Below are 20415 nucleotides of genomic sequence, written 5' to 3'. Positions count from 1 at the left end.
CATTCATAATATTTTATTTACATGCCACAGTAGTCAGAGCTTTCAAACTCTAGGGTTTGCTTGGGGGGGGAAAAAAAAAAAAAAAGCCTCGTCTCTTAACTTAGATCACAAATAAATGGTTAAGGCTCCTTGGGGGGCAGTCATGTGCCCTGAATCATGGGTACCAAATCATCACCGAACTGTAGAGCTGGACCCTCGAGAACTAATCTAAACCACGATCTCTTCCCTTCCAAACTGTTTCATCATCCCTAAATGTACTCTCTCCTGTGAGGTAAGAAGACCTGCCCTAACGTGTCCTTGGACTCCGTCTACAGAACAGCCTGCAGGTGAGCATGAAGAGACTGGGTGGGGTACGCTGACAGGCTGCAGGCCCAAAGTGATGGCATGAGCCTAACACAGTACATCTTACATGCTTGGCAACTGTCTCAGTTTATACTTTACAGGATAACAAAGAGTTTCTAAGTCCAGAATGAAGAAAGACTCGTCTAGTACGTGTTTAAAAAAAAAAAAAAGACTTAAGGATCTTAATGGACTCAATGAGTCAACAACGTAATGTGGCTGCCAGAAAAGCTACTGTGATTAGGAGCTAACCGCATCAACAGTAGTGCAGCATCCAGAGAGAACGAGGCAACTGTCCTCTCTACCACGAGTGGGTCAGAGCACATCGGGGGCGACATCTTCAGTTCCATGCTCCACACTCCGGGAGAGACACAGAAAAACTGAAAAACTCCCTAAGAGGGGCAACCAGCAGAGTCTAAGGGAATCTGAAACCATTTCACATAAAGAACAGTTGAGGGAGCTGAAGTTATTTAGTCCAGACTCCGAGGGAACACGATCACTGCCCGCAGATCCCTGAACTGTCAGGGCACAGAGAGAGCTGACTTGTTCTGCGTGGCCCCGAAGGGCAGAGTCAGAACCGGCTGGTGTTAACCACAGAGAGAAATATTTCGGCTAAGTCCATGGAAGCATTTCTTGCAATGCAGAGCCTCGTTAGGAGGTACTGGCTTCTAAAGTCCTATCTAGCCCTGAAGGTCCATAATTTTAAAAATCAAACATTTATCATCACTTCAGTCTCTTACTATCAATAACTGTTACACTCTAGTATCACAGCCTCTCCCTTCACCCTTCGTAAAATGTCCTACCCAGCCAACCAATCAGTCGAATGTTTTGCCAGGACCGTGGGAGGAAAATGCTTGCTTGCTGGGCAATTAGTTTCAGTTTGCAGATCAGTGTCCCTGTAAACAAAAGAGGGCCCTTACTGAGGGGTAGGCAAGAGCTCTCAACTAGATCTTTATGGAAGAAATTCTTATTAATTCAAAGAGCAGCCAGAAGACCCACCTAGACACATAATATATTATCAATGGTGTTCAGTTTTATACTCATCTTCCCAAAAGCCAGAGAATCCAATTTTGCCAACCTATCTAGGTCTTTCAAACTCAGTTAGAACCAGGTCTTTCAAATCTCTTTCCTCTGTCAAGGAGATGTATTTACTGTTTAAAGTAGACTAGAGCCCATGTTCAGATAGAAAGACCATACTCAACTACATTATCGTAAAGCTGAAATTGCCCAGTAAAGCAGTAAGCCCACAAAGGCAGCTCAGCTGCTGAGAACTAGACAGAGGCTGTCCATAGTGAATTCACAGAAAACTAATGCTACAGAAAATTTACAACACAGCAGAGCTACCAAATTGAGCATCTTAAAATTTCTGTTGCCCAAGACCATCATAGACATAGGTATACGGTAGTCCATGGAAGTTACTAAAGGCCTTGAAGTTACTAAAGGCCAGTGGCAAATATTACTCAATCCAGCTTTGCTTTACTTACAGTCGATTTGGAGTCTACAAAACTCCAGACAAGGTATTAGAGAATATAATATGATGGACTAGTAATATAATATGATGGATTAAACAAGAACACATTCTTCTCTGTGCTTTTTAAAGTGAAGCCAAGAAGCAATCTAAGTGTCCATAAATAAGAGATTGGTTAAATAGATTATGATATATTCTGATGATGAAAAATACAATTGCTGAAAAGAATAAGGTACACTTTAGGTACTGACATGAAGAAAAAGACCATGATACACAGTTAAGTGGATATAGCAAGTTGCAAAACGCTATGGCTTGCAGTATATATACATAATTAATATATTAATATATGTAATGTATATATTATTTCATCTTGAGCTTTTAAAAACTATTTTTAATAATCCTGTGTTTAGGGACTTCCCTAGTGGTCCAGTGGCTGAGACTCTGCGCTCCCAACGCAGGGGCCACAGGTTCAATCCCTGGTGAGGGAACGCATCCTGCATGCCACAACTTGCCTCTGAGAAAAGATCAAACTGCTAATAGTAGTAACAGTTAAGGACTGACTGGAACTGGGAAGTAGCAAAGTGGGTGGGGGGAACTTTCACTCTTTACTTGTGGACTTCTGGGTCTTTGTAATTTTTTCAGGTAAAGGTTATCTTTGTGGACAAATGCTATGAGTTCCCCATATGAGGAGCCTGGAACAGGCAAATTCACAGAGACAGGAAGTAGAACGGTGGTTGCTAGGAATAAGGTGGATGGCTGGCCATTGAGGAGTTAGTGTTTAATGGATACAGTTTCAGTTGGGGAAAATAAAAAAGAGCCCTAAAGATGGATGGTGGTGATGGTCATGCAATTTGAATGTGCTTAATACCATTAAACTGTACACTTAAAAATGGCTAAAATGGTAAATTTTATGTTATGTATATTTTATCACAAAGAAAAAGCAACATGAAAAAAGGTTACCTTTGTGATTTAAAAATAACAATGCAAAATTTAAGGTAAAATAACATCAATTACACAGACTTATGATATACTAACCTTTCAAAAGAAGGAATCTTCCTACATAAACACTACTGTGTGCTCCAAACTTTGGAAAATCTAATTTATCCTTTCCTATTACATTTTACCTGGAGGAGGAAATGGCAATTCACTCCAGTATTCTTGCCTGAAAAAATCCATGGACAGAGGAGCCTGGCAAGCTACAGCCCACAAGGTCGCAAGGAGTCAGACATGACTGACCACACATACTACCTCACATTTTACTAAAACAAATAAAAATCATCATTTCTCTATTAGGTTTCTCAAATGCTTTCTATCCCATTAAAAAAAAACTATCATAATGATAGCTAAGATACATACAGAGCTAATTTACTCTGCACCCAGAACTATTGTTCTAAGTGCTATAAATGCATTTAGTTAATTTTCACAGGATTTCACAGCAAATTTCATAGGATTCACAGCAATCCTATGAGCTAAACACTATTATTATCTTCATTTCTCAGATGAAGAGAGGTTAATTGACCCGCCCAAATTACCCAGTTAATAAAAGGCAGCGGAACTAGGGTTCAAACTAAGAATGGACTCAGGTCCACACGCTCAAACACTACGATTCCTGCCTCACAGTATCATGTCAGTCTCTCCATAGGGAGGCCAAGAGAGGTTACAGTCAAAATCCAGCCAGGTAGCACACTCCCTGATGCTGGAAGAAATACCCACTTGGCTTTTTATGGGTGAATAATCTGCATTCCTACTTATGTCAGTGCCAAGCTCCAACTCAAGACAGGACTGTATTAAGACTCATAATCATGTGGGAAAACTCTCTACAAATTCAATTATAGTCCAAAGTCCATACCTGACCCCACAGTAAATCACTGAGCCTAAGAATTAGGTCAGAGATCCATTAATATAAATCCAGCTAAAGGCGAAATGGTTTGGACAAATCAAACCCCAACTCAAAGCAAAGGAATTCAGAAACTCTTGTCTAACATCTTGACAAGGCAGGTTTTATTTGTTTAGTTCCAGGCCCACGTTAGATCTCAAGAGGAAAAGAACAGAAGTTGTCTCTAACTTTGCTTGAAGACTTTCAATCAGCAGGAAGAAGAGCTTTATTTTTCACCAGGACTCAGACAGAAATTGGCTTTTCTCAACATCAGCAAAACTGAACATTCCCCTCCTTAAGGAAAAAAATGGGCCTCCCTGCTTAAATTGTGTATTTGCCCAAACATACTGACTTGCAATTGAGGAAGGAGAAAAAAAAAAATGGTGCAAGGAAGGGATTTAACCTAATTTACAAATGTGCTCAGCCTAGATACACACCTGTCCCAAATGACTACTGAATCCATTCATTTGCAGGGAAAACATGGATTACAATTTCTTTTTTCTTTTGGCCTCAAGTGGTCTGTACTACTGTTTGTAAACAAAATCCTCTCAATATCTTTTCCACCTGTCACATGCACGTCTGATATTTACATGAACAAGGAAAGTGGAGCCTTAGGAGGAATCCCTTCAGTTTCTGACCTATTGGTCGCCGGAGGTACTGTGCTGGTTTTCAAACTTCCCCAGATGGCCCAGGCGGAGGGGCACGGTGAGCGAACCGAACCCAAAAGTTTGCGCCCATCCAGCGCGTCTGACAAAGGCCAGAGAGCGCTGTTTGGAAGGAGGTGCGACGCTTTCCAGGCAGCAGTCGCTCCGCTCCCAAGGAAGCACAGCCCAAGTGGGCGACAAAAGGCTTTCCAGACTGGGGGCTGGGGAGGGGGGTGGGGCAGGCTATCTAGAGCCTGGACCTCCCCTTGGAAGTCGAAATCTGGGGAACCTTTGGGGACCAGAAATGCTCCACCCCAGCCAAGAAGCCCCAGGCTAGAAGGACGGGCAGCCGCGGGGAGGGTCCGGCGGCCGAGGAGGCGCTGGGACTCACCTGGGGGAGGCGGAGAGGGGGCTTCCGTGGCAGGTGGGGTGGGTGGGACGCTGCTGCTGCTGCTGCTGCCGCCGCCGCCGCCGGGGAGAGCCGAGGTCGGGTTCGGGGGAGCGGTGGGCGCCCGCACCGTGGTCGCTACAGGGGTGGTCGGCGCCGGGCCAGTGGTCGTCGAGAGGGTGGCCGGCGCGGGTCTGGTTGTCACCCGAGGGGTAGTCGGAGTACGTTCCACCGCAGGAGGTGTGACTCGCGAGGGAACGAGCGGTGCCTGAGAGGTGGTCCGAGCGGGCCCGGCGGCGGTGGTCGGAGCTGGCCCGGCAGTGGTCGGAGGAGGGGTGGTCTCCGGGGGCTGGGCTGAGGAAGACGCAGCCTGGGCTCGGTGGTGGGTGGCGCGCGGGGATCCGGTCCTCGGGGCCTGGGCTGTGGGGACCGTGGCCTTAGAGAAAGCGTGGCTGGGCTCGCCCCCCAGCCCCGGGCCCGGCGACGCGTCCACCTGCCCCGCGGCCCCGCCGCCACCGGTGACATTCCCCGCCGAGGTGGCTGAGGCAGCGGCGGCGGCGGCGGCGGCGGCGCACAACAGGGCGAGGCCGCCCAGGCTCGGCAGGCTCCTCATGGCGCGCTCGGCTTCGCCATTCATTCATTCAGTCAGTCAGCCGGTCGGTCAGTCATCTCCTCGCGGCACTCGGACCAGGGAAGCCGCCGCAGCCGCCGCCGCCACCGGGCGCACCATCGCCACCTCCCTCTGACAGGCGGCCGGCCCGGCGGGCGGGCCCGGGAGCGGAGGGAGCGACCGGGCCGAGCGCGGACGGCCCGCCCTCCCTGATTGGCAGCTTGGCCAGGCCTATGGGAGGCCACGCCGTCTCACGTGACCTGCCCGCTTCCCGGCCTCTTTGTGGCCCCACGAGCCAATCAGGGAGCGCTGAGGAGAGGGGGCGGTACTAAGGCGGGAGGTGGGTGGAGCGAGCGCCGCTCCAGCCGGTCAGACTAGCGGCAGCCCCGGCTTTGTCTGCCTAGAAGCGGGGCGCGGGCCCCGGGCCCCGGGCACCGGGGAGCAGACAAAGGACGCGCCCGGCGAGGCAGACGCCGGGCCAAGTCGTCTGCTCCACTGGGCGGCGAGCGCGACCCGGGGACGGGGACTGGGCTCTTGGGAGCTTCCCCGCTCTCTTAAACAATGGGGCGCCAGCGCCTCTCCCGGGCTCGGGTGGGGGCGGAGCTGGAACCCCCGCGGTGGGCGAGGGTGGCCGCAGCGAGGATGTAGAGCGCAGCACCTCCTCTGCTGCCCGAGAGTGCCCGGCCCCAGCTCTGCCCTGCGAGGTCTTCGCTGCATTCCCATTTCAGAGATGGGGAAACTGAGGCCCTTGTTGAGGACCTTACCGAGCCAAGACCCACGCCCTCACCAGGCACCTGCTTTGGGCCAGGCGCTGTACCTGGCAGGACCCGTCAGGAGTCGAAGGTGCAAGCTTCCTGCGTGAGAGGGTGACAGGCTCACATGCACACTTCACCTTACACCCCCAGGAGAGTGAGATCGGACAGGGTTCAACCTCAGCTCCAAGCTTCCTGCTGAGTGGTTTTGTGGCCTGAGTGCAGTTTTCTCACCTCTAAAATGGGGTTGATGGCAGCTAACATCCCACCGCCCACCCCTCTCTCACAGAGCTGATGTGAGAATTAAGTAATGCCCTGAAAGGGCTTAACGCAGTGCCTGACCCACAGTAAACCCTCATTAATGCTGCCTGCACCCAGCGTCCTGCTAGGACAAGCCCCACGCCGCAGACCTGCGTGTCCTCAGAGCCGCCTGCCTATCGCAGGGCTAGGGGTGTGTCTGACCACAGAGCTTGACCCTGGGCGACACTAAACCCTGTGCAAAGCTGGAATTCCGATGCGCAGCCTCGCACCGTCACCCAGGATTCAGAGCTCGCACAGGCGCTGCAGCCGGGCCGGGCGCGCTTGTCATCTGACAGGGCTTAATCCCAGCCCCACTGCCAACCCATTCCTGGCCTCCCCTGCGTGACGCTTCCTTTGTGCATGGCTTCCCATTAGTCCCCGGCCTCCAACCAGAACTGGGCGATCACATTTGCGTGCGAACCTGTGTACATGTTAATTAAAAATGCACTTGTTTACCTGAATGAGGAGTGGGTGGGGAGAGGGCATGTATGTGCTTGTGTAATGAAACATAAACATGCTTGTGAGTCTGTGTATATGAGCGTATATTTGTATGATCTTTTGAGTATGGGAGCTGGTATCTATTTTTGCATATTGTATGTTTTTAAATATCTGCACGTGGACTGGTGTGTGTTTTATGTGTATTTTCTGTGTGTTTTTACATTTGTACCTATGTGTGGTTCAGATGGTAAAGAATCTGCCTGCAATGCAGGAGACCAGTTCTATCACTGGGTTGGGAAGATCCCCTGGAGGAGGAAATGGCAACCAACTCCAGTATTCTTGCCTGGAGAATTCCATGGACAGGGGAGCCTGGTGGGCTACTGTCCATGGGATGACAAAGGGTTGGACTGGACTTAGCAATTAAACAACAGCAACATGAATGTATCTTAATAGGTCCGTCTATGTATGTAAGGGGAGGGAGCGAAATGGGAGGGGCGTGCATGGGTTCTGGTTTCAGACCAATATTTAGGAAGCACAAATCAAGATTCTGTTTTTACTTCTCTTAGCCAAGGGAGGGGGTAGGTCAAGCCCCTCCCCCATAGTCTTTTGCTGACTCTGTCTAACCCTTCAAACCCCAGCCCAAATACCATATCCTCTAAGAGAATTTTCTGGATCTCCGAGTGGGAATGAATCTCTCTCTCTCCCTATTTTCCCACTGCCCTTTGTTTGTTCATTGATTATAGCCCTGATCTATCAATCTATCTACTCCCTGCCTCTTCCTGAAAGGATTAAGGATGGCTTTCAGAAATGTATACCACAGGATAAGCTGAACTGCCCCCGTGGCTTTATTACTTCTCACAGGCATGCATCAGTGGGAATTCTAGAACTTGGGATTTCTGTGTCTCTCTCTCCCCTATTAGGCTGCTCTCTCTGTTCTCAGTGCTTAGCAGGGGGAACCATGTGAGCACTAATCCATGCTGGTTAGTTTGAATTACATCACAAAGGGACCCTGTGGTGCCCTGGGAAGAATTTGTATCTTTAAAGTCAAACAGAGCTGGGTCCTGGCTCTACCAGCTGTGTGACCTTGGAGGAAAAACCTTTGACCTCTCTGAGCCTCAGTTTCCTCATCTATAAAATGGGACCACTGAATTCTGCCTCAGCTAAGCTGAGGCCTGAAGGGAATGTTTTTACAGAGCCTAGCATGCAGAAGGTGCTCAGTCTCATTTATGCCAGTGTTAACGTTGAGCCTTGTTGGCTGGCTGAAGGACCACAACCAGAAACAACTTCTGCATCAGGTGACATGGCCTGACAGCCACCCTACCAGATATCCCAAGTGATAGCTGAAAAATTCTGGGTTGGCCCTGAGCTGTGCTATATCAGAGATTCTCTGGCACTACAAAAGAAAAGCTGATACAGCTTCTTTGCCTGGAGAATCACAGAGAAAAGACTAGAAGTCTTTGCCAAAGTAATCTAGGCTAGCTCCCTGCCTCAGACAGGGGTCACCCCCCACTGCAGGTTCTAAAATGAGTTAATTACCCTGTTGACATGTATAGTAAGTGTTGCATTTTCTGGAAAGGTAATGTAAGTGTCTTGATGTGGATTCACTTCCCATTGAATACTTAAATTTCTTGTCCTGCCTTTATCTCTAAACTACAAGATGACTTTTTGTTGGTTTCTTAGGAATAATATTTTACGTTTGTGTTTAAAAATTAGGAACGCTCCAAATACCAACATCAGAGACAGGTGTTATATCTCTTTTAATCATAAAAAGTCATTGTAATGGTGGCTATGAAGACATTATAGAAATATTAATAACCGACCATTGAGCTCTTACTGTGTGCTACGTGTTATCCTAAAAGCTGCATATGGCCTCTCTTGTCTAATCCTAAGAAAGACCTCGGGAAGTAGGTATTGATACTATTGTTGTTCAGTTACTAAGTCATCTCTGACTCCTTGCGATGCCACGGAGTGCAGCACGCCAGGCTGCCCTGTCCTTCACTGTCTCCTGGAGTTTGCTCAGATTCATGTCCATTGAGTCAGTGATGCTCTCTAACCATCTATTAATATCCCCCCCTTACAGATAAGAAAACTAGACCATCGAAATGTCAAACAGCTTGCCCAAGGTTACTTAGTGATAGAGCCAGAAATCAAACTAAGGCTGGCTCACGCTAGCCGGCACCCTCAACAACTGCTCTAAATGGAAAATGCTGACGATATGTTAAGAAAAGAGAAGATAAAAATCATGGCTAGGACTCTCTGTGTAACACAGTGTTGGTTGGTACTTTTCTTGTGGCTCCAGAACTGCAGCTAAGGCCCAGGGCTCTAAAGAGAGCTATCAACCCATCCTTGGCGTCCGGGGCCACTGGACTTAATCGGCGGGAGGGATGCACACAGCAGCAGAGGGCAGAGAGAGCTGACCCCTCTTTGGATCCTCAGCACCTAGCACAGTGACAAATAAAAAGAAATAGCTCAAGAATTTTCTGTTGAGCTAAATGAGGCCTTGGGATGTGGCAGACACCATTCCAGGAGTTTTGCATTTGTAACTCATTTATTCCCCAAAGGTAGGGTTATCACCTGTGCTTGAAAGAAGGCAAAAGAGAGCCTCAGAGAGGTTAAAGGACTTGCCCAACGCCTGTGTGTGCATGTGTATGTGTGTGCACATGCACTAAGTTGCTTTAGTCGTGTCTGACTCTTTGTGACCCCATGGGCTGTAGCCTGCCAGGCTCCTCTGTCCATGGGACTCTCCAGGCAAGAATACTGGAGCGGGTTGCCATGCCCTCCTCCAGGGGATCTTCTCGACCCAGGGATCAAGCCCGCATCCTTATGTCTCCTGCACTGGCAGGTAGGTTCCTGACCATTAGCGCCACTTGGGAAGCCCGTGCCCAACCCCTGCCCAGCTCCAAAACCCAGGCTGTTCTCAGACTCCACAGCCATCCTTGTGGCCCCTGGCCCTTGCACATAGTAGGCAGTCAGTGAACACACACTGAAAGAAAGAATAGGTATACGCTAAATCTAACCTTCCTGCTAGAGCAGCATTTTAAAAAAGAGAAGCTTTGGGAGTAAGAAAAGAAGGCATAATAATACAATCAGCAAAAATAACTTCATTTCTTGGATTCTGATAAAACATAGAAACTTTCCCCTTTCTGGTTTCATTGAAGCAGCAATGCTGACATGGACTATTTCTAATCCTGCCGGAGCCTATCAGATGTGGCCAGATGCAAAGTTTAGCATCATCTGCAGACAGCTTTAGTGACTGGGGCCACTATGAACAAATTCTGCTCAGCAAAGGACACTAGCAACTCACGGAAAGGAAAATGAGAATGGCTAAGATACATGAAATATTGTGTATTCAATTTAAGTAATCAGAGGTTTGCGGACTGAAACAGTAATTTACTTTTTTATTTTTAGCTACTGATTTGGCAAGAACTTTTTAAAAATGGTAATACTTGTTGCTGGCTGGGGAATGCCCCACAGAATTGATGAGAATTTGAAGTGTTTGTCTTCTAACTTGTTACTTTCGCTTTTAAGAATCAGCCCTGGAGAAAATAAACAATGATGTAAATAAAGCTTTATATACAAAAATGTTCATCAGAGTGTTATGGATAATACTGAAAATTAGAAAAGTCTAAACAGATAACAGGGAATTCCCTGGTGGTCCAGTAGTTAGGACTTCAAGTTCTCTCTGCTAAAGGCCCTGGTTTAATCCCTGATCAGGGAACCAAGATCCCACAAACCACGTGGCTCGGCCAAAAAAAAATAAACAAACAGATAACAATAGGGAGAGATTAAACACTTTGTGCTCTATGTCATCCCTATGTTGCAACCCTATACATCTTTAAGAAACAATATTCGTGAAGGAAATTCTTGCAATATAAAATTATGGAAAAATAGGTTACATACCTCCCAGAAGAGCCAAAAATCCAAAATGCTGACAATATTAAATGTGGGAGAGGATTTGCAGCAAGAGAACTCTTATTCACTGCTGGTGGGAAGGCAAGATGTAACAGCCATTTGGAAGGGAGCTTGGTGGTTTCCTACAAAACTAAACATACTCTTACCACATGATCCAGCAAGTGTGTCGTCTGGTATTTACTCAAAGGAGGTGAACACTTTTGTTTATCCCAAAACCTGCACAAGGATGTTTACTGCAGCTTTATTCATAACTGCCAAAACTTGGGAGCAGCCACGATGCCCTCCGGTAGGTGAATGAATAAACCAGGTCCGTATCTGGACAACGGAACATTATTCAGCACTAAAAAGAAATGAGCTGCCAAGTCAGGGAAAGCCATGGAGGAAACAAACACATATTACGAGGGAAAGAGGCCAATCTGAAAAGCTCATGCCCTGAATGATGCTCTGGAAAAGGCAGAGCGACGGGGACGGTGAAAGGCGAGCGGTAGCCAGGGTGTGGCAGGGGAACGAGGGATGAGCAGGCGGAGCGCAGCGCACTTTTAGGGCAAACAGAAATACCCTGAATGATACTGCAAGGATGGCTACAGGCATTACCATTTATCCAAACCCACAGAACGCCCACCACCAAGAGTAAACCATAACAGGCTGAATGAATACGATGTGTCAAAGCAGATTCATTAAGTGTAACAAGAGTACCACCCTGGTGGGGGAAGTTAGTAGTGAGGGAGGCTTTGCGTGTCTGCTCAGCCGTGTCCAACTCTCTGCCACTACATGGACTATATATACCCCGCCAGGTTCCTCTGTCCAAGAAATCTTTCAGGCAAGAATACTGGAGTGGGTTCCCATGCCCTTGTCCAGAGGATCTTCCCAACCCGGGGACCGAACCCACATCACCCATGTCCCCTGCTTTGGCAGGCAGGTTCTTTACCACTGCGTGTGCGGGGCAGGGGATATGTGGGAAATCTCTATACCTTTTGCTCAGTTTTGCTTTGAACCAAAAACTCCAATAAAAATAGCTTTATTAAAAAATAGTTTACATGGTTATTTAGACTATGATCTCAATTATGTAAATATATGAATATATTCATATTTTATTGCAGTGAAGAAGTGAAGTTGCTCTGTCGTGTCCAACTCTTTGCGACCCCATGGACTGTAGCCTACCAGGCTCATCTGTCCATGGGATTTTCCAGGCAATAGTACTGGAGGGGATTACCATTTCCTTCTCCAGGGAATATTCTGGACCCAGGGATCGAACCTGGGTCTCCCACATTGTAGACAGACGCTTTACCGTCTGAGCCACCAGGGAAGTCCTACATTCATATACTGTTTTACATAGTATAAATAATAGATGAATATATTACTAATTCTATATGCTATCTATATGAATACAACATTTTATATAGACACAAAATAAAAGTCTAAAAGGGAGTATAACAAAATACGAACACTTTTAGTCTCTGAATGATTGCATTATGGGTATTCAGATTGTTTCTTCTTCACATTTTTCCTTTTTCTTTTTTTAACAATAAACACACATTACTTAAATAATCAGGAATAACCCACAACAGAACTCATCTGGATCTGAGGATATGTCTGCCAGCCATATCCGAGATCTGCTTCCACGTTATCTCTTCTTAAAGTTGATGAGGAGGAGAAAATTTGAAGTTGTAAATTCACATTAATGGCAAAGTGCCTTCCCCAATGAAACTAAATGCTGAAATCCTGCCTCAAAGTCCCTCTGATGCTAAAATAAGCTCAGAAAAGCATTTGCTGTCCTTCTCAGTGATCCACTGAAGGACGTCATTCACAGTGGGCACCAAGTCAAACCCTCGCTCGTCATCACCGCTGGCTGCAGAGCAAAGAATCTAAACCATCTGGGGGAGGAACGGGGTCAGGGCCTCACAAATAACTCTTTCCCTTAGCTTGCTATAATTATAATACAGGGGATTACCGACAGGTGCAGGACACACACAGCTTTCCCAGTCATTGCGTCGTTCGAGCTTCGGGACCACTCTGGAGAGAAGGTGGTGGTGATATCAGTGGTGATATAGTGGGTATACTGTACCACTAAGAGTTACAGTAGCAGTATACTAATCGTAGTAGTGACCAACATTTACTGAACGCTCATTATATGCCAGACATCATGCTGAAACCCTTCATGCACATTTTCCCTTTTAACCTTATACTGTGAGATAGAAGTGATTATCCCCACTTTCTAGGTCAATATAGTTAAAGTGGAAGTGTTAGTTGCTCAGTTGTGTCTGACTCTTTGCGACCCATGGACTGTGGCCCGCCAGGCTCCTCTGTCCATGAGATTCTCCAGGCAAGAGTACTAGAATACTGGAGTGGATTGCCATTCCCTTCTCCGAGGGATCTTCAAGACCCACGGATCAAACCCGGGTCTCTCTCATCGCAGGCAGACTCTTTACCATCTGAGCCACCAGGGACGCCCATAGGTCAGTATACTGTTGCTTAAAAGAGTCAACTGGCTAACCCGGGATCACCAAACTAGTAAATGGAAGAAAGTGAAAGTGAAGTCGCTCAGCCGTGTCCGATTCTTTGCGACCCCATGGACTGTAGCCAACCAGGCTCCTCCGTCCGTGGGATTTTCCAGGCAAGAGTACTGGCGTGGGTTGCCGTTTCCTTCTCCAGGAGATCTTCCCAAGCCAGGCGTTGAGCCCAGGTCTCCCACATTGTAGGCACACGCTTTACATCTGAGCCAGCAAGGAAGTCCAGATAGTAAATGGAAGAACTAGGGTTCATAACCAGTTTTTCAGTCCTCAAATCCAGAGTGATTTCCACAGCAGTTTACTGAGCTTTCTCAACTTTCCTTTTGATTTCTGTTGTTAGGAGAGACACAAGCACAACAGGAAAGGGTGCCAGGCTCAGTCCTGGTCTTTCTAGCTGTATAACTTTCCAGGCTCAGTCCTGGTCTTTCTAGCTGTATAACTCTCCAGGCTCAGTCCTGGTCTTTCTAGCTGTATAACTCTCCAGGCTCAGTCCTGGTCTTTCTAGCTGTATAACTTTCCAGGCTCAGTCCTGGTCTTTCTAGCTGTATAACTTTCCAGGCTCAGTCCTGGTCTTTCTAGCTGTATAACTTTCCAGGCTCAGTCCTGGTCTTTCTAGCTGTATAACTTTCCAGGCTCAGTCCTGGTCTTTCTAGCTGTATAACTTTCCAGGCTCAGTCCTGGTCTTTCTAGCTGTATAACTTTCCAGGCTCAGTCCTGGTCTTTCTAGCTGTATAACTTTCCAGGCTCAGTCCTGGTCTTTCTAGCTGTATAACTTTCCAGGCTCAGTCCTGGTCTTTTATAACTTTCCAGGCTCAGTCCTGGTCTTTTATAACTTTCCAGGCTCAGTCCTGGTCTTTCTAGCTGTATAACTTTCCAGGCTCAGTCCTGGTCTTTCTAGCTGTATAACTTTCCAGGCTCAGTCCTGGTCTTTCTAGCTGTATAACTTTCCAGGCTCAGTCCTGGTCTTTCTAGCTGTATAACTCTCCAGGCTCAGTCCTGGTCTTTCTAGCTGTATAACTCTCCAGGCTCAGTCCTGGTCTTTCTAGCTGTATAACTTTCCAGGCTCAGTCCTGGTCTTTCTAGCTGTATAACTTTCCAGGCTCAGTCCTGGTCTTTCTAGCTGTATAACTTTCCAGGCTCAGTCCTGGTCTTTCTAGCTGTATAACTTTCCAGGCTCAGTCCTGGTCTTTCTAGCTGTATAACTTTCCAGGCTCAGTCCTGGTCTTTCTAGCTGTATAACTTTCCAGGCTCAGTCCTGGTCTTTCTAGCTGTATAACTTTCCAGGCTCAGTCCTGGTCTTTCTAGCTGTATAACTTTCCAGGCTCAGTCCTGGTCTTTTATAACTTTCCAGGCTCAGTTCTGGTCTTTTATAACTTTCCAGGCTCAGTCCTGGTCTTTCTAGCTGTATAACTCTCCAGGCTCAGTCCTGGTCTTTCTAGCTGTATAACTTTCCAGGCTCAGTCCTGGTCTTTCTAGCTGTATAACTTTCCAGGCTCAGTCCTGGTCTTTCTAGCTGTATAACTTTCCAGGCTCAGTCCTGGTCTTTTATAACTTTCCAGGCTCAGTCCTGGTCTTTCTAGCTGTATAACTTTCCAGGCTCAGTCCTGGTCTTTCTAGCTGTATAACTTTCCAGGCTCAGTCCTGGTCTTTCTAGCTGTATAACTTTCCAGGCTCAGTCCTGGTCTTTCTAGCTGTATAACTTTCCAGGCTCAGTCCTGGTCTTTCTAGCTGTATAACTTTCCAGGCTCAGTCCTGGTCTTTCTAGCTGTATAACTTTCCAGGCTCAGTCCTGGTCTTTCTAGCTGTATAACTTTCCAGGCTCAGTCCTGGTCTTTCTAGCTGTATAACTTTCCAGGCTCAGTCCTGGTCTTTCTAGCTGTATAACTTTCCAGGCTCAGTCCTGGTCTTTCTAGCTGTATAACTCTCCAGGCTCAGTCCTGGTCTTTCTAGCTGTATAACTCTCCAGGCTCAGTCCTGGTCCTTCTAGCTGTATAACTCTCCAGGCTCAGTCCTGGTCTTTCTAGCTGTATAACTCTCCAGGCTCAGTCCTGGTCTTTCTAGCTGTATAACTCTCCAGGCTCAGTCCTGGTCTTTCTAGCTGTATAACTCTCCAGGCTCAGTCCTGGTCTTTCTAGCTGTATAACTCTCCAGGCTCAGTCCTGGTCTTTCTAGCTGTATAACTCTCCAGGCTCAGTCCTGGTCTTTCTAGCTGTATAACTCTCCAGGCTCAGTCCTGGTCTTTCTAGCTGTATAACTCTCCAGGCTCAGTCCTGGTCTTTCTAGCTGTATAACTCTCCAGGCTCAGTCCTGGTCTTTCTAGCTGTATAACTCTCCAGGCTCAGTCCTGGTCTTTCTAGCTGTATAACTCTCCAGGCTCAGTCCTGGTCTTTCTAGCTGTATAACTCTCCAGGCTCAGTCCTGGTCTTTCTAGCTGTATAACTCTCCAGGCTCAGTCCTGGTCTTTCTAGCTGTATAACTCTCCAGGCTCAGTCCTGGTCTTTCTAGCTGTATAACTTTCCAGGCTCAGTCCTGGTCTTTCTAGCTGTATAACTTTCCAGGCTCAGTCCTGGTCTTTCTAGCTGTATAACTTTCCAGGCTCAGTCCTGGTCTTTCTGGCTGTATAACTTTCCAGGCTCAGTCCTGGTCTTTCTGGCTGTATAACTTTCCAGGCTCAGTCCTGGTCTTTCTGGCTGTATAACTTTGGACAACTCACTTTTGCTCCAGGTTTCAACATCATCTCTTGTAGAATGAGGATCATAATATCTGTCTCCCAAGTCAAGGTTGAACAAACAGTGTGTGCAAGTGTTGAGCCAAGGCCTGCCCCACAGTAGACATTCAAAAGACACTGGAACATATCTGACTTTCCTAAACCTTGTCTTTTCACATAGCGGGTCAAGACCAAGTGAATACAATGACCTTGGGGGTTAATGGCCAGAGCATCTAGGCACTCAGTGGGTTTATACTCCCCAACCTGTTCCCATGACCTCGGCCTTCTTGAAGAGCTCCCTTCATTGGAGTGGGTACCTGTCACTGGATTGGTGTTTAGGGCTGGGAGAGTGGCAGGAGGGGGTACTTGATTCCTCAGGTACTTTTAAGAACCCCAGGCCTTTGGAACTAAGATGCTCTTTGTTGAACTATTTTGAGGTGGCCATGTGGATTTCATGCTGATTTCTAAGGGCTGGAAAATAAGGAAACCCAGTTCTTGGGGGAGCAAATGTTTCCCTGAAAAAGCCACAGAACGAGTTAAATATCAGAGCTGGAAGAGGACTTAAGAATCCGCCCTGCCAAACCTGAACTCATAACAATGATCCACCGATAACCCAGAGAAGGAAAGGGCCTTATCCGGATCCCACGCTCCACGTTAGTGACAGAGCCGGAGTCAGATCCAAACCCCCTGACTCTCAGGCCACCATCAGACCTGCATCATTCCTTACAGAGGAGGAAGCTGGGAGCCGGTGAGGGGCCAACAGTCTGCTGGTGGGGGCCCAGGGCCTTCCCACGCACAGCACCGCCCTTCTGGTGTCTGGGTCCAGGGCCTTTTATGTCACCAGGCTCCCTCACCAGGAACTTTCCTCCTGGAATCAAAGAAATGCTGCTAGCTCTCTACTGATGGCCAAAGTAGTCTTTTAAATGATGACAATAACCAAGGTCTGCTCTCAGGCAGTAGTTGAGACCTCAAAATGGCAAAATCTTCCAAATTAGGCCACACTAAACTAAAGGAACTAGAAACAACATCTTTCCCATTCCATCAGGCCTAAATTAGAACAGCTCTAAGAGCATCCTGGGAGATTAGGCCTGAGATCCAGCGCTCAGGCCTGTGGGTCTGATTTTCTTCCTCAGTCACTGCACTTTTCTTGTGATCATTGAGTGTTTACTGGGTGTATGCATCAATGCAGCCTGGAATTTGGAACTGATTGCAATCCTCAGCCACATACAGACACCTCTTTAGAGACAGGAACTTTGGAATCTTGGCTCTCTGGTCTCATGTTGGGAAATTAGATTATGAATCAGTCAAGCTGAGGACCCCACCCAGAGTCTATCTCCCTTCAGGGTGAAAGGGTCTAGCAGGAAAAGTACATGATCTGGAGGCCTGGCTACACTACTTCCAGCCTATGTCATTAGGGCAAGAATCCACCCGCTAAGCTTCAGTTTTGACATCTGTAAAGTGAGAGTATAATGCCTGGTTTATACATCCTGCTTCTAGGAGGATTTAATCATTCATTCATTCAGCAGAAATGTATTAAATTCTGACTAAGAGATATCCTAGTGAATAAGATTTTTTAAAAGGGCAAGTACTTTGCCCTTGTGGTGCTTACAATGCATCAAGTGAGATAGCCAATTAACACCTGTTAACAACTTCACTTTCACTTTTCACTTCCATGCGTTGGAGAAGGAAATGGCAACCCACTCCAGTGTTCTTGCCTGGAGAATCCCAGGGACGGGGGAGCCTGGTGGGCTGCCGTCTATGGGGTCGCACAGAGTCGGACACGAAGTGACTTAGCAGCAGTAGCAGTAGCAATGAACATGTAAGTAAGCAAGATATTTACAGCCTACGACAAATAGTACAAAGGAGAAGAAAGGGTTCTGTGACAAAGAGAAACGGAGACATTTCCTTAGGGCGGCCAAGGAAAGGCTCTCTGAGGATGTAGCATGCAGTCTGAAATGAAAAGCAGCAGCTAGTTCTGCAAAAACTGCAAGGAGCAGCCAGTGCAGCGTCATGAGGTGGGAAAGGGTCTGACAGGAGGCAGAACAGGCAGAGTGTATTAAGTGAGGGAGAGCATACTAAGTGGTCCAGAATAAGGTGGGGGATGGAAATGCAGAGCTCCGTAACCATGTGGGGCTTCCCCGTGGCTCAGCAGTAAAGAATACGCCTGCAGTGCAGGAGCCGAGGGAGGTGCGGGCTCGATCCCCGGCTTGGGAAGATCCCCTGGAGGAGGGCATGGCAACCCACTCCAGTATTCTTGCCTGGAGAATGTCAGGGACAGAGGAGCCTGGCAGGCTACAGCCCATAGGGTCGCAAAGAGTCAGACACGACTGAAAAAGAGACTCAGCATGCACAGACGTAGCCATGTAAGTAGTGGGATTTTCTTCTAAGAGAAATGTGAAGTTCCCGGAGCCTTCTAAGGAGGGGATGGAGGTGAAATCAGAAGCAGCAAGGGCAAGAGCTCAGTGAGAAGAATGAGTGGTTCAGAGGCGAGAAGGCGGCAGCCTGCACTGGCCTAAAGGTGATTCATGACTGATTTAGGTATGGAATGTCAAGACTTGCTATTAGATTGGGTGTGGGGTGGAGGAAAGAAAGAAAACAAGACTGTTTCCAAGAGGTGGGAGGGAGGTTCAAGAGGGAAGGGATATATGTATACATGTGGCTGACTCATGTTGCTGTATGGCAGAAACCAACACAACATTGTAAAGCAATCACCCTCCAATTAAAAATAAATTTTTTAAAAAAGAATAAAGCCAGAAGTGAGCTGCTGCTGCTGCTAAGTCGCTTCAGTTGTGTCCGACTCTGTGTGACCCCACGGACGGCAGCCCACCAGGCTCCCCGTCCCTGGGATTCTCCAGGCAAGAACACTGGAGTGGGTTGCCATTTCCTTTTCCAATGCATGAAAGTGAAAAGTGAAAGTGAAGTCGCTGAGTCGTGTCCAACTCTCAGTGACTCCATGGACTGCAGCCTACCAGGCTCCTCGGTCCATGGGATTTTCCAGGCAAGAGTACTGGAGTGGGGTGCCATTGTCTTCTCCGCAGAAGTGAGCACATGAGGTTAAAAACAAAAAAATGATTCTTAGATGGGAGATCAATGGAATCAGCCATTGAACAAACATCCATGAAGCGCATAGATTCACCTTGTTGTTGTTGATAAAGATAGGGGTGAAGAGAATGCTAGGCAGGCAGGTAGACCAGAAAACAGGCAAATGTGGGCATTTAAATGAGTTTGGAAGATGTTAGGGAACATCTAACTCTGCTAAGGGAAAAGGATCGAAGAGGTCTTCCTAGAGGAGGGGAATTTGAGCTGAGTCCTGGAGAAGGACTAGGACTGAGGCGGAGGACTCGGGGGTCACGGAAGAGAGCTCTGGAGTGAACACGGCAGCAGCAATGACAGCGACAGTAAGTGCTGTCTGTGAAACCGTAATAGCAAGCTTTGTGGCCGTTTAGCCTCTCAGGCGCGTCCAACTCTCTGCAGCCCCATGGGTTGTAGCCTGCCAGGTTCTTCTGGCCAGGGAATTTTTCAGGCAAGAATACTGCAGTGGGTCGCCATGCCCTCCTCCAGAGCATCTTCCCAACCCAGGAACTGAACCCAGGCTTCCTGCATTGGTAGATTTTTTACCGATGAGCCACCGGGTCTTCCCTTAACAGTGTGCTAGGAACTGTTGTAAGTGCGAGTTAAGGGAATTCCCTGGTGGCCCAGTGGTTAGGACTCCAAGCTTTTCACAGCTGAGGTCCCAGGTTCAATCCCTGGTTAGGGAACTAAGACCCCACAAGCTGATGGGCATGACCAAAATGATAAAATAATAATAAAAAGTACCAGTTAACTTATTTATCCTCACGTGAGAAGTCTGTGGGGTAGGTGCTGTTGTAGTCATCTCCACTTCATGAATGAGGAGACTGAGGGGCAGTGAACGCCGCTTCCATCACTTGCCCAAGGCCACACCGTCTCACACCAAGCTCCAGTGTCATGCGGTTTGGCTCCAGAGCCATGTCCCAACCATCGCATGGACCGCCTCTCCCTGGGAGAGTCGGGCACATTAAAGAGTTGACAAGGGCAGAGAGTAGAGGACATAGGAAGGCAGAGGTCAACGGAAGGGGGGATAAATGGCGTGAAAGTATTTTGCAGACTGCTGAGTGACGTCCTGCAGCGGAAGATCACCGCCACGGTGAAACGGTTTGAGAGACCAAGGTTTGTCAGCGGTGTCTCTGGATTATTGGTCTTGGGGGACAGCGGCTACTTGTGGGTGGGGGGTTGCCCTAACAGCGGGGAACTCCGTGGGACAGATGCTACATCTGACCCTGAGTCGGGAAGCAGCAGGTTCGGACTCCACTCCCAGGTCTGCCCCTGACTTACTCCGTGGTTCCGAGTCACTTCTCAGCCCATCTTCAGTGTCCCCAACTGGAAGATGGAAGGAGGGGGCAGTGAGGGGTTCCAAGGGCTTGCCCAGCCTTCACGTTTTGAACAATTGCTG

The 20415-nt window shown here is 47.8% G+C and overlaps 1 protein-coding gene and 1 non-coding gene across 2 annotated transcripts in view; one reads left to right on the top strand and one right to left on the bottom strand.

Annotated features, from left to right (window-relative positions):
- Window positions 1-5536, bottom strand: part of MEGF9 (multiple EGF like domains 9) — an 84208-nt gene extending 78672 nt beyond the window's left edge. Inside the window, exon 1 of the mRNA XM_069575265.1 lies at window positions 4719-5536. Within this exon, the coding sequence (XP_069431366.1) occupies window positions 4719-5352 (634 nt within the window). The 5' untranslated portion in view covers window positions 5353-5536. The remainder of the gene's footprint in view (window positions 1-4718) is intronic.
- Window positions 5537-19628: 14092 nt separating this feature from the next.
- On the top strand, window positions 19629-19702 carry TRNAE-UUC (transfer RNA glutamic acid (anticodon UUC)). Its single transcript has one exon. It is a non-coding gene; the product is annotated as a tRNA-Glu (tRNA).
- Window positions 19703-20415: the final 713 nt, after the last annotated feature.

Source organism: Ovis canadensis, chromosome 2, assembly GCF_042477335.2.
Source record: "Ovis canadensis isolate MfBH-ARS-UI-01 breed Bighorn chromosome 2, ARS-UI_OviCan_v2, whole genome shotgun sequence".
Taxonomy (NCBI): domain Eukaryota; kingdom Metazoa; phylum Chordata; class Mammalia; order Artiodactyla; family Bovidae; genus Ovis; species Ovis canadensis.
This window is presented reverse-complemented; position numbering and strand designations above follow the sequence as displayed.